Source organism: Ovis canadensis, chromosome 3, assembly GCF_042477335.2.
Source record: "Ovis canadensis isolate MfBH-ARS-UI-01 breed Bighorn chromosome 3, ARS-UI_OviCan_v2, whole genome shotgun sequence".
Classification (NCBI taxonomy): Eukaryota; Metazoa; Chordata; class Mammalia; order Artiodactyla; family Bovidae; genus Ovis; species Ovis canadensis.
In genome coordinates this window covers 58,055,917-58,069,629 of record NC_091247.1, presented here as the reverse complement: position 1 = coordinate 58,069,629, position 13,713 = coordinate 58,055,917, and the positions used below count along the sequence as shown (strand labels likewise).

At 47.9% G+C, this 13,713-nt stretch overlaps 1 protein-coding gene across 1 annotated transcript in view; it reads left to right on the top strand.

Moving 5' to 3' along the window:
- POLR1A (RNA polymerase I subunit A) overlaps positions 1 to 13,713 on the top strand; it is an 85,434-nt gene that overhangs the window by 51,745 nt on the left and 19,976 nt on the right. Inside the window, exons 15-20 of the mRNA XM_069583088.1 lie at positions 5,596 to 5,745; positions 7,332 to 7,515; positions 10,099 to 10,181; positions 10,297 to 10,455; positions 12,122 to 12,220; positions 13,212 to 13,364. Coding sequence (XP_069439189.1) covers positions 5,596 to 5,745; positions 7,332 to 7,515; positions 10,099 to 10,181; positions 10,297 to 10,455; positions 12,122 to 12,220; positions 13,212 to 13,364 — 828 coding nt within the window. The remainder of the gene's footprint in view (positions 1 to 5,595; positions 5,746 to 7,331; positions 7,516 to 10,098; positions 10,182 to 10,296; positions 10,456 to 12,121; positions 12,221 to 13,211; positions 13,365 to 13,713) is intronic.

Genomic DNA, 13,713 nt, shown 5'->3' with positions numbered 1-13,713 from the left:
CATTTATTTTTCTTTTATTTTTAAAATAACCATCTTAGGGAAGTTCTCTGGCAGTGCAATGGTTAGGACTTGGCACTTTCACTCCCAGGACTTGAGTTTGAACCCTGATCAGGGATCTAAGATCTTATAAGCAAGTGGCACAGCCAAATAATAATAAAATAAAATAACCATCTTGTGAAGTAGTTTTTCATTATGGTTTTCATTTGCCTTTCCATAATGATTAATATGTTAAATAAGCAGGGTGACAATATACAGCCTTGACATACTCCTTTTCCTATTTGGAACCAGTCTGTTGTTCCATGTCCAGTTCTAACTGTTGCTTCCTCACCTGCATATAGGTTTCTCAAGAGGCAGGTCAGGTGGTCTGGTAATTTCCCACAGTTTATTATGATCCACACAATCAAAGGCTTTGGCATAGTCAATCAAGCAGAAATAGATGTTTTTCTGGAACTCTCTTGCTTTTTCGATGATCCAGCAGATGTTGGCAATTTGATCACCCTTATGGCAGAAAGTGAAGAAGAACTAAAAAGCCTCTTGATGAAAGTGAAAGAGGAGAGTGAAAAAGTTGGCTTAAAGCTCAACATTCAGAAAACTAAGATCATGGCATCTGGTCCCATCACTTCATGGAAAATAGATGGGGAAACAGTGGAAACAGTGGCTGACTGCTTTTCTGGGCTCCAAAATCACTGCAGATGGTGATTGCAGCCTTGGAATTAAAAGACGCCTACTCCTTGGAAGGAAAGTTATGACCAACCTAGACACTATATTAAAAAGCAGAGACACTACTTTGCCAACAAAGGTCCATCTAGTCAAGGCTATGGTTTTTCCTGTGGTCATGTATGGATGTGAGAGTTGGACTGTGAAGAAAGCTGAGCGCCGAAGAATTGATGCTTTTGAACTGTGGTGTTAGAGAAGACGCTTGAGAGTCCCTTGGACTTCACGGGTTCCATCCTAAAGGAGTTCAGTCCTGGGTGTTCATTGGAAGGACTGATGCTGAAGCTGAAACTCCAATACTGTGGCCACCTCATGCGAAGAGTTGACTCATTGGAAAAGACCCTGATGCTGGGAGGGATTGGGGGCGGGAGGAGAAGGGGATGACAGAGGATGAGATGGCTGGATGGCATCACTGACTCAATGGACTTGAGTTTGAGTAAGCTCTGGGAGTTGGTGATGGACGGGGAGGCCTGGTGTGCTGCGATTCATGGGGTCGCAAAGAGTTGGGCATGACTAAGCGACTGAACTGAATTGAATGATTAATAATATTGAGCAGCTTTTCATGTGCTTACTGGCCATTTGTAATATCTTCTTTGGAGATATGTCTATATATGCCCTTTGCCCACTTATTAATTGGGTTGTTTGTCTTTTTATTGTTAAATTCTAACATTTCTTTATATATTCTGGCTACCAGATCTGTATCACATATATGAGAACACAGGTATTTTCTCCCATTTTATGGGTTCTTTTTTTCTCTCTTGACAGTGTCCTTTGACACATAATTTTTAAAAATTTTCATGAAATCGTATTTATCAACTTTTTTTGTTGTTCCTTGTACTTTTGGTGTTATATCTTAGAAACTTTTGCCAATTCCAAGGTCACACAGGTTTACAGCTGTGTTTCCAACTAAGAGTTTTATGGTTTTCTCCCTGACATTTATGTCTTTGATACATTTTCAGTTAATTTTTCTGTGTATTATGAGATAGGGGTCCACCTTTATTCTTTTGTTGGTAGATATGCAGTTGTCTCAGCATCATTTGTTAATAAAACTATTCTTGCCCCATTGAATGTTCTTATTAATCAATAAGCCACTGAGGTATGGGTTTACTTTTAGACTCTTATTTCTGTTCCATTGGTCAGTATGTCTGTCTTTACGCCAATGAGTGCTGTGTGCCGTCGCTTCAGTTGTGTCCGACTCTTTGTGACCCCATGGACTGCAGCCCACCATGCTCCTCTGTCCATGGGGATTCTCCAGGCAAGAATACTAGAATGACTTGCCATGCCCTCCTCCAGGGGATCTTCCCAATCCGGAGATCGAGCCCATGTCTTATGTCTCCTGCATTGGCAGGTGGGTTCTTTACCACTCATGCCACCTGGGAACCCATGTCCTGATTACTGTAGCTTTGTAATAAATTTTAAAATCTGGAAATATGAGTCCTTCAGTTTTGTCTACTTTCTCAAGATTGTTTTGACCATTTGGGGTCCCTTGCATTCCCATTTGAATTTTAGGGCCAACTTGTCAGTTATGCAAGTTGGAATTTTAATAGGGATTGCATTGAACGTGTAGATCAATTTGGAAAGTGTTGCCATCTTAACAATATTAAGTCGTCCAAACCATGATGTCTTTTCATTTACTTAGGTCTTCTTTAACTTCTTTCAATAGTATGTTATTGTCTTCCACATGGCAGTGGTAGTTTTTACATCAGTGCCTCGCCTTCATCAGGTGGATGATGTTGCTGCCTATTCCAAATCTGTTGACTGTTTGTATCGTGAAAGGGTATTGAGATTGTCAGGTGCGTTTCCTGCTCCCTTGATTTTACAGATGAAGTGGCAGGTCCGTCTCCCTTCCTTACATGTATATGGCTGCATGTGTTACCCTTCTGCCAGACTTCCCATCCTGACTGTGCCCAGCTGGCAGTTCCCACTGTGCATGTGGCACTGTGGTTTAAGTGCAGCTCGTAGTCAGCATCCCAGGGAAGGCACCCTGCTATCTTTCCTCCTTACCCTCTGTCCTGCCAGTGCTGGCCTTGTGAAGACTAAGGGCCAAGACCTCCCTGGTCATTTTCCTCAGAGATACAAGGAGTATTGTCTGCTTTCTGTAACAATGTTGTTGCCAGCTGTTCCCCAGCTCCTGGAGCACATGCATGAAAAGACAGCTGCTCTCGTAACCGCCCTGACCCCATTGTGTACATACAGAACCTTCTTTATGGGCCTGGTACAGGCATACAAAGAGCTGTTGATGCCAGCCGATGGCTCCCAATGCCGTCCAACCCTGCCCCGCCTACCTACCCCCTCGCCGCCCCAGGACCTGTCCAACCGGTCTGCCTGCCTCAAGCCTATTTCTTCCTTGGGAATGCATGCTCTTGGCCTCTCCAGAACTGCCCCATGGTCATCCCAGGTACAGCTGCTCCCATGTGGGCTGTTTGTGAAGTTGCCTCCCTTGACTTTCTGTTAGTAGCTGCATAGGTGGTGCAGTGGTAAAGAATCTGCCTGCCCATACAGGAGACGCAAGAGATATGGATTTGATCCCTGGGTTGGGAAGATTCCCTGGAGGAGGAAATGGCAACCTGCTCCAGTATTCTTGCCTGGAAATTTTCCATAGACAGAGGAGCCTGGCAGGTTGCAAAGACTCAAACGTGACTTTTTGAACATATATACACATAGAGTGAATGAGAGCTTCCCAGGTGGCTTGGTGGTAAAAAGTCCGCCTGCCAGTGCAGGAGATACAGGAGAAGCGGGTTAGATCCCTAGGTCAGGAAGATCCCTTGGAGAAAGAAAGAACAACCCACTCCAGTATTCTTGACTAGGAAATCCCATGGACAGAGGACACTGGCAGGCTACAGTCCAGTTGTAGGGGTTGTGAAAGAGTGGTACATGACTTAGCAACTCAGCAACAACAGATTGAGAGGATGGCCATACTGATTTAAGCAGGACTCCCCAGCCTTTCAAGTAGACATAATTAATTCCAGGCAAATCAATTTCAGGGATCAGCTCTGTAACAGTGAATCGTGTGGCAGCCCATCGGGTGGCCAAGCTGTCACCTCACCAGTGTGCCCTGTGCTGGGCCCCACACAGAGACTCCGTCCTGCATGCTCCCCACTCACGTTGCCTTAATGACTGCTTCTAAAGTGCCAAGTCTTCTTGTCAGTGTCACTTGGGAGGCTTATTCTCTGCCTCATTGATTTAGCCTCGAAGTCCAGGCCAGGAATGTGTTGGATGACCAAAAAGTTCGTTTGGGTTTCTCTGTAACAGGTTATGGGAAAACCCAAAGGAACTTTTTGGCCAGGTCAGTATGTGGAACAGGGGATCCTGCTAAAAGTGGAATCTGAGCACGTCACTTCTGTGATCAAAATCTTCCAAATACCTTTCCTTTACACTTGAATGAAAAGCCTCCTGCCAGAAATGAATGATCTGACCTCCTCTGGGCTCCCTTCTCCGTGGTGGTAAGGCCCTGCCTATCCTATGCAAAATCCCAGGTATTCTCTCTCCCCCTGCTCTACCCTAGCTGTTCCTTCACCACTTTATTTTCCTCCAAAGTGTGGATCTGCTTGGGCCTGGAGCCTCCGCTGAGGGCGGCGACTGTATTATTCACCACTCCCCCCAGCACCTGGTTCATAGTAAGCGCTCGACATATAATTGCTGAATGAATGAACGGATCGTAACTGTATTCTACACATGCACAATGCTAAGGCTGAGAGAGCAGAACCATTTGCACCGCAACTCATGACCAGTATGATGGAGTGGACACTGGGACACCCCCAGAGTCTCAAAGCTTCACTGCATCTCACTTCTCAGTCAGATACTTGGGCCTCCTCTCTGAAGCTCTTTCGAGGGAAAGCTCTGAGTTCTTAGTCTTCACATCCTTTCCTCCTTGGCGCCAGAAAGTCAGTGCTCTTCTGCAGGAGGACGTTACTGATTGTATGGGACAGTTGTCATGTGCTTTGGTGCGGTCTGAAAATGGGAGAAGGAGGCTTCCAGTGAGCGTTCCTGGACCTTCGCCCTGGTCCTGGGGCTGACATGGCAGGGCTGCCTTTGCATCCTTCAATCCTGCTGTCCTCCTCCTTTTTTTTTTTAAACCACATACAAATTTAAATCTTTCTCTGCTGTGAGCCCACAGCAATTTATTTTCTTTTTCTTCCCTCGATCTATTCAGGAACTTAACTTTCAGGTCAGGGGGTTATGCACTCTAAGAAGTGAGGTTCTTAATAGTGTGTGTTTGTTTCTAATCCTGTTGTTGTTCATTTGCTCAGTCATGTCTAACTCTCGGACTGCAGCACACCAGGCTTCCCTGTCCTTCCCTATCTCCCATAGTTTGCTCAGACTCATGTCCGTTAAGTCAGTGATGCTATCCAACCATCTCATTCTCTGTCACCCTCTTTTCCTGACCTCAATCTTTCCGTGCATCAGGGTCGTTTCCAATGAGTTGGCTCTTTGTATCAGGTGGCCAAAGTTTTGGAGCTTCAGCATTAGTCCTTTCAATGAATTCAGGGTTGATTTCCTTTAGGACTGACTGGTTTGATCCCCTTGCTGTCCAAGGGACTCTCAAGAGTCTTCTCCAGCACCACAGTTTGAAAGCATCAATTCTTTAGTGCTCAGCCTTCTTTATGGTCCAACTCTCACATGCTGTACATTATACATAAATCACATAAGCAAAAAAGTAAAAATCTGAGGTCAGCTTGTCCCACAGACAAGGAACTATCCCTTTGGTGGTGGTGGTGGTGGTGGTGGTTGGTTGGTTTTCTTTTTTTTTTTCTGTTTTACCTATAGCTCATCAGAATGAAGTTGTCTGCCTTTCAGGATTAAGAAAGACATAAGTGGACCGAAAAGGAAACATATCAGCTTTTCTTCCTTCCATCAGCTTTGTCTTCTTTTTCTTTCCAGGTTGTGTCCACATTGCTCATCAACATAATCCCAGAGGACCATATCCCCCTGAACTTGTCAGGAAAGGCAAAGATCGGTGGAAAGGCCTGGGTGAAGGAGTCTCCTCGGCCCGTTCCCGGCTTTAACCCCGACTCCATGTGCGAGTCCCAGGTATGGATGCCCAGCTGTGTGCATTGGAGACTTCCAGTCCCAGGTTTAGGCGGCTTGATTTAAATCCAAGACAGAGAAGTAGAGGCACATGTATAGAAAGAGGAGGCATGCCTTGAAGGAAAGAGTTGTACCGAGCTATGTAGAGTCAACCGCTAGCACTCCTTTTTAAATTTATATTTTCTATTTTCTTTATTTATTTGGCTGTACTAGGTCTTAGTTGTGGCAAGTGGGATCTTTAGTTGCAGCATGTGAACTCTTAGTTGCGGCATCTGGTATCTAGTTCCTTGACCTAGGGATTAAACCTGAGATCCCTGCCTTGGGAGCTCAGACTCTTAGCCACCAGACCACCAGGGAAGTCCCCTACCATTAGCACTTGACTCCTATGTAAAGCTCTTAACCAGCTTGGGAAGGCTCTTCCAGCAAAAGGCCTCAAACTTTACTCTGCAAAGCTTGGAAATGCAGACCTGAGACCTGTGAGTGGCTGGCTATCATCACCCTGTGCTGAGGTTTCACACCTCCCAGCTCCATGCCTAGGAACCAGGCCTCAGAAGCAGCTCCAGGACAGCCAAACCCTGGGGACACGGCGCTGTTGCAGGAAAGTGAGACTGTGACCCCACATTGAAGATTTCTTGGTGGGGAAGTATCCCCAGGGCCCCCACTCAAAAAGGCTTTGTCGCAGGGTCTAACAGACATGCCATTCATAATAGAACCCAAGATGCCCTTTTTCTTTCCCTTTGTAGATCATACGCTTAATGTGTATAGCACTCTTCTTTAAATTAGAAATCCTTTAACTAGAAGTTTAAATTTTAGTTTTAAATTTAAATTCAAACTAGAAATCCTTCTTTAAATTAGCTTCTGATGCTTGAAACAAGCTTTAGGGAAGTACAAATTCAAGCCTTGAAGGATATTAGAAAGGTTATGTTTTTCTTACTCCAAGGTTCCAAGGAGGAAGTGCCTAGGCCAAGGTCACAGTTATGAAGTTTAGACTCAAAATGTACTCCTTTTCAGTCACAAAGTTTTTGTCAGGGATATGTGACCCCAATTAAGAACGGATGGGTGATGGGAATGGGGCACGTAGGAACACACTGAACTGTCTATAGTGGGAAGGGGGGTGTAGTCCCCGAAAAAGAATTTTGTTTAATGTTCTTTTTTTTATTCTATTTATTTGATTTTTGGCTGTGCTGGGTCCTCGTTGCTGCATGGGCTTTTTCTCTAGCTGCGGAGAGCCTGGAGGTTACTCACTGCAGTGGCCCCTCCTGTTGGGCAGCACAGGCCTCAGCAGTTGTGGCTCCTGGGCTTTGGAGTGCAGGCTCAGTAGTTGTGGCTCACAGACTTAGTTGCTCCAGGGCATGTGGGATATTCTCAGATCAGGGATTGAACCCACATCTCCTGCATTGGCGGATGAATTCTTTACCACTGAACCACCAGGGAAGCCCTGAATGTTGTTCTCTGTGTGCTCACCGGCTTTATCCCCTTCTTTGCATCAAGAATTTGAGGCAGGTGAGGGTTATAAGGTTAGTAAGACATGGAGTGAGGGAGGGGCTGGGGGCTCCCCCGACCCAGCGCCAGTGGCCATCCATCCACAGGTGATCATCAGAGCAGGGGAGCTGCTGTGCGGGGTGCTAGACAAGGCGCACTACGGGAGCTCCGCCTACGGCCTGGTCCACTGCTGCTACGAGATCTACGGTGGGGAGACCAGCGGCAGGGTTCTCACCTGCCTGGCCCGCCTCTTCACCGCCTACCTGCAGCTCTACAGAGGCTTCACCTTGGGTGAGTGAGGCAGGTGGTTCTGGGGCCCCACCCCGCTCAGTCCACTTCCGCAGCCAGCACACCTGCCAGGGTGTCTCCCGGTTACAGGGGAACAGCCAGGCTCCCTTCATGAGGGCATCTTCACGGGGCCTCCAGTGACACTGCACAGCCTTGCTTCTTCTCTGTGCTTCCCCACCACCCACACACCCATACCACCCCAGTCTCTTCATCTTTTCGTACAGCACAGAGTGACGCCCCTCCCCTCCATCTGCATTTCCATTCTGTCCCTTTCTCAACGCTTTTGTTTACAGTCTCCAGTCTCCTAGACTGATTTTTCTTCACACTCATACCTCCATTCTCTCCTGCAAGTGCCCTTCCAGAATCTTTCAGGCACTCTGCCCTCCACCTGGAGTCTTCCCCGTTGTCAGAACGGCCCGCACCTCCTGACACAGCAGGTTCTGTTGGAAACACCACATTGGGGCAGACCTGTCAAGTGATCCTAAGACAGAAAGAGGAGCTGTCTCCCTGGAAATGACTGCCCACTGTTTTAGGAAGTTGACTTTGATAAAGAAAACAAGGGGGCCGATATTTTCCATGCCATGAGCTCATTCAGAGCGGTGTATCTCTCGGTGTGCATAGCGGAGCCCAAGCCCTTCTGCAGTTTCCCATGCATGAGGAATGGGTGTCAGGCCTCGCACTAAGCAGGACCCCCAGCAAGCGTGGGAATCATCCAGCTGATGAGACTGAGTTCATGGACTGGCTCACGTGCAGACAGGGAGCCAGTGGGTCTGCTGGAGTTTGCTCATTGGCCTGAAGCAAGGCAATCGTAATTATAAAATTTATATTGTACAAAAGTCAAAATAAACACAGACATGAAAATAATGAAAAATCACCCAGCATTCAACTGCCAGAGATAACACCAATATTGACTTGATGTGTGTCTTTCTAGAGTTTCCAAGTATAAACACTTTCAGAAAAAAAGGGGTTCCTGCAGTAATACCTAGTGTTTTGTAATCTGCACCCCTCCACCATTTACAGATAATGTTTTATAAATGTCCTTTTGTGGGCAAATATAAACTGACTTCCTCAGGTGCGTGGCTATAAACTATTATGCTTTTGTAGACGTACCATGGTTAATTTTACCAGTTCCTGTTATTAGACATTTTAGCTCTTTCCTGGTTCTCACAATATTTCTCGGATGAGCTTCCTTGAACAAATGTCTTTAAAAATGGAAAGTAGATGGACTTCCCTGGTGGCACAGTGGATGAGAATCCATCTGCCATTGCAGGAGACATGGGTTCGCTCCCTGGTCCAGGAAGATCCCACAGGCCACAGAGCAAGTAAGCCTGTGTGCCACAACTAATGAAGCCTGCACGCCTGAAGCCTGTGCTGCACAACAAGAGAAGCCATCACGATGAGAAGTCCACGTACGGCAACAAAGAGTAACGCCCGCTCGCCACAACTAGAGAAAGCCCGAGCAAAGCAATGAAGACCCAGCGCAGCCAAAAGTAAATAAATTTTTTAAAAAGTAGAGGAAGAATCCACACCCAGACTGTGACCTCATCACCAAACCTAACAAGCGGCTCTGCTCAGCACGTGATCCGAGGAGAAACTGGCCGAAGTGCAAAGACTGTCTGGTGCCGAGACTGAGAGGGAGCAGGGCCAAGCTGGGCGTCAAGCTTAGAGGGGAGTCCAGGCTAATGGAAGTGCCTTCAGCCCTCGCAGCCAGAGGTCACTGAAGGGACAGCAAGATGGCCTGGAGCCGACCCTGTGGAAGGGCCCATTGTCATGGTGTGGCTTTCTCACAGAGGGACAGATTCTTTCTCCTCCTCAAGTTCTTTAGAGGCACTCAGGCTTCCAGGACATTGCATGTGGGAGTCCCAGACATCTTAGCCCAGCTTTGCAACACTGCAGCCTTGAATTCCCTTCCCCCTGAGACCTTGGCTAAGGGACTGGTGAGGTCAGTAGCTCTCAAATATAGACAGAAAATGAAGTGGGAAGACTTACTGCCTAAGGTGGGGAATTCCTTAGCCATTTGAAGCCAGAGGGACAGGCTTCATTCAAGTGGCCCAGGCACTTTTCCTTCCAGAGCAAGAGAGGACCCCGCAATGGTTGTCCCTGTCAGCCAGGCTTGGATGTGTCTGTGTGTGCTTGCCCACGGATTCTCACCACTATACAGTGCAGTCCTTGCTGACATGTGATTTCTGGAAGTCAAAACTGGGATGTCTGCCCCCTCCCTCTTCTGTTTTCCTCAACCCCAGTTTTTCACCCAGAATGTCATCTTCACCTCTGTCCCATGCATCCAACTTGTTTTTATTGAATGGAGGGCTTGTAGCTGGTGGCCAAGTTTGGGACTTGGCCCTGGGTTGGCTTTCTACCTCCGTACCTGTGGGCTCAAGTTTGAGCCTTAGCTTTGTCATTTGTAAGATGGTAAGCACTTAAGAGATGGTAGCAGTCTCTTTGAGGTGATGGGGATGTCACCATCATTATTCAGGTGCTCCCTGGGTGCCTGTTACTGTGCCCCATGCCCTGACCTCACCAAGTTCACAACCTGATGAGAAGTCAGGCCCAGTTGCATCCAGACTTTTCTCTTTTACTTCATAGGAGTAGAAGACATTTTGGTCAAGCCGAAGGCGGATGTCAGGAGACATGGAATCATTAAAGAGTCCACCCACTGTGGGCCACGGGTGAGGAGGGCCTGGGGGCTACCACCTACAGCAGAGTCGGTCGGGCTCCAGCAGGATGGGGCCCACACCTTCCTCCCTTGCCTGCAGCCTCCAGTGTTTCCTCTTTTAATCCTAGGCCGTCAGGGCTGCGTTAAACCTGCCAGAGGCAGCGTCGTGTGATGAGGTCCAAGGGAAATGGCAGGATGCCCATCTGAATAAAGACCAGAGGGATTTTAACATGATTGACCTGAAGTTCAAGGAGGAAGTGAACCATTACAGCAATGAAATTAACAAGGTTAGTCCAGCGGCATGTGCACTTACCACCACCATTTTGAGTGCTGGGTTTTTTTTTTTTAATTACATTTTGAGTCTCACTCTGGGCCTCTTGGAGCAATTTGACTATTGAACAGCTGACTAGGTGACACTCAAGATGGGGCGAGTAGAATTGATCACTTTGAAAAGCCAAGGGATTTGTACCCTCAGTTAGGGTCTGGAGAGGTCTTCCTTTGATTAATGCTGAGCATGAAGGCATTGCAGTATTCTTTCTTTCTTTTATTTATTTATTTTTTCCCACACTACCTGGCTTGCGGGATCTTAGTTCCCCAAGCAGGGGTTGAACCCAGGTCCTCGGCAATGAAAGCGCCTAGTCCTAAGCACTGGACCGCCAGTGAATTCTGCAGTAGTTGTCGTTTTAAATGTTTGTATTGTAGGGCAATGGCCTTAAAGGGGACTGAAGAAAGTCTTTTTCCAGGGGCCTCTGCAGGGCGGAGGGGCACAGTAAAGAATCAGCACCTCCAGTGCTGCGTGTGTAGGACAGCTGGGGTGAAGGCCCATGTTTGAATCCTGGCTCTTCCATGGACTTACTGTGAGATCTCCGGCCTTGTGTCATGTGAGCGGTCTGAGCGAGGTGTCCTCCCCTGGGGCAGGGATGGGAAGATCGCCTGCCTTACGGATTTGCTGGCAGGATTCAGGAACTCATCTGCACAGAGTCCTGGGTGAGGTCTGGCCACTCTACCAGTCCTCCAAAGCCTCGCAGCTGAGAAAGGAGAGGGAGCCCCATTCTTGCCCCAGAGCCGGGGCTCCCAGTCCTGCGGCTTGAAGGAGCCCACTGGCCCTCATCCCGGCCTCCTGGGCCTTCACACCCCACCTGAGGAGAAAGGGAGGGAGGACCAAGCCTAGCAGAAGTCAGTGTTTGCTGACTCAGTTCTGACTGGCTGTCAGCAGACCTTGTTGGTACAGTTTTGTCCTTGCAAGGCGAGGTTCCTTCCAGCCTTCCAGCACTGCTTGAGAACAGGGAGGCTCAGCTTCCAGGGCTCACTGGGGATGCTGCAGGTGGGGGTCATCTCAAGCGCCTCAGGATTACTGTATTTCTTTTCCTCTGTCTCTTGACATCCACCTTGTCTCTCCTGTGTGAGAGTGGGTGTCTGCATCCCTAGGAAGAGGCTTAGATAAACTCAGAGCCACCCCCTCCTCTCCACAGCATCTCCCCAATCCACCTGGGGGCTTTGGCTACTCTTTTGTCCCAGGAGCTGAGGCGAAGCGCCTGGTTGGCGCTTGGGCAGCTTTTTGGCAGATAAGAGTATGACACGGGCACTGGTCATCATGGCTGCTTGTCCGGGGCCAGGCCATGCTCTAATGGGTAAGTTCCCAAGAGCACCGCCTTAGGTTTTATTTTTAATCAGTTGCATCTCAGCATCACGAACTAAAGATGCTGGCCCCTCTACATCTGCCTCCCGGCTTCCTGGCAGAGGTGTCGAGAGCGTGGCACCCGGGGCCATTGTTCAGACCTCTTTCTAGGGCTTCCAGCCAAAGGGTTAATGCCGACAAGACTTCTTCTTAACCTCAAATGGGATCTGGCACTGCTCTCCAGATTCATAGTCTAAGTGGGCTCCCGCATTTACCTTCTAAACCCAAGCTTCCCAAGGAGGAGTCACTGACCGATGTGTGTGTTCCATCCGCAGGCATGCATGCCCTTCGGTCTGCACAGACAGTTCCCAGAGAACAATCTGCAGATGATGGTGCAGTCTGGGGCCAAAGGTTCAACAGTGAACACCATGCAGGTGTGAGCAAAGGCGGGCTGGCTGCTTGACAGAAGGCTGGGGTGGTTGTAGGAGGCACTTTGCAGATTTGTTTCTGTTTTTTAAAGAATCCATGTTCCATGTAAAGCATGCCAAGTACTGCACAATACAGAAGTGTGTGTCGAAATCAGTACAGGAGCTAACCACTGTTAACATGCCGGTGTTGTAGACACATGGAGATAAATATCCAGATAGTGTATCGTGTGTGTACGTGTTGAGTCGTGTCCGACTCTTTGTGACCCCATGAACTGTGACCCACCAGGCTTCTCTGTCCATGGGATTCTCCAGGCAAGAATATTGGAGTGGGTTGCCATTTCCTTCTCCATAATGTATCATACAGATGCCTATTATAAATTTAGATACTGTATGGTTATATATTTTCATGTTGCAGTGCTATCACAATGATTTCACAAATCTTAGCAACTTTTTTAAAATTTGATGACCTTGAGAGAGTCTTAAGGACCATCTCATTGGTGAGTACAGAATAGTAGGAATGGGCTTACAAGGCTCGAGGCCATTAGGAAGCCCTCGAGGCCATCAGGAAGCCCTTTTGACTAAGTAAAATCCAGACACACTGTCCCCAAGAGCATTACTGGGCAGTTTCATTCTCTTTTGACCTGAGAATGTTCAGGATCACAATAAACAATTTTTTCTGCTCGTCTCAGTTTCCATGTTAGGGAGGTCCCTTTCAGGTATTACATGAGATTCTTCTGAAACATGACTGCTTTTGCAAAGCACTGTCTATTTCAGCTGACCCCAAATGTGAAAATTCTAATCAGTAGTGAAAGGACGATACAATTATTTCCCTGAAACATCAGCTTTCCTGGTTTATTAAGAAATGTAGGTTAATCTTCAGGAACTCCATTTCCATGCAGTTTTTCTTGAAGAGCAGGTGCTCCATCCCCTGTCGGGACAGAGCATCACTTAAGGCGTGTGTGGGTCTTCGGTCCCATCTGGGTTTCCTTTCTCCCAGATTTCGTGCCTGCTGGGCCAGATTGAATTGGAAGGTCGGAGACCCCCGCTCATGGCATCCGGCAAGTCGTTGCCCTGCTTCGAGCCTTATGAATTCACCCCCAGGGCTGGCGGCTTCATCACTGGCAGGTTCCTCACTGGCATCAAGCCTCCAGTATGTACTTTTTGGTTTTTCCTTTTGGCTTTCCTCCTCATTTCTACACTCAGGAGTAGGAAGCCTGTGACCTTCACCAACGGCTTTAAGCAAAGATAGTCAATAAATAAATGCCACCACATCCTTGCTTACCCTCTAGATGGCAGGGGCCCCTGAGACCCGTAAGAGCCACATCGTGTTCACCTTCGGAATGCCAGAGCCCAAGGCGGTGCCTGGCACATCGTGGGTGCTCAGGCAGGATTGCTGATGAGTGGGAAGACGAACAAGATCAGGCCCAGCTTGACCTCTTCCTGCCTCGTGCCTTCTCTCAGCTGGTTCTTCCCTGCCTCTGAGGGCAGCTGGGGAAGGG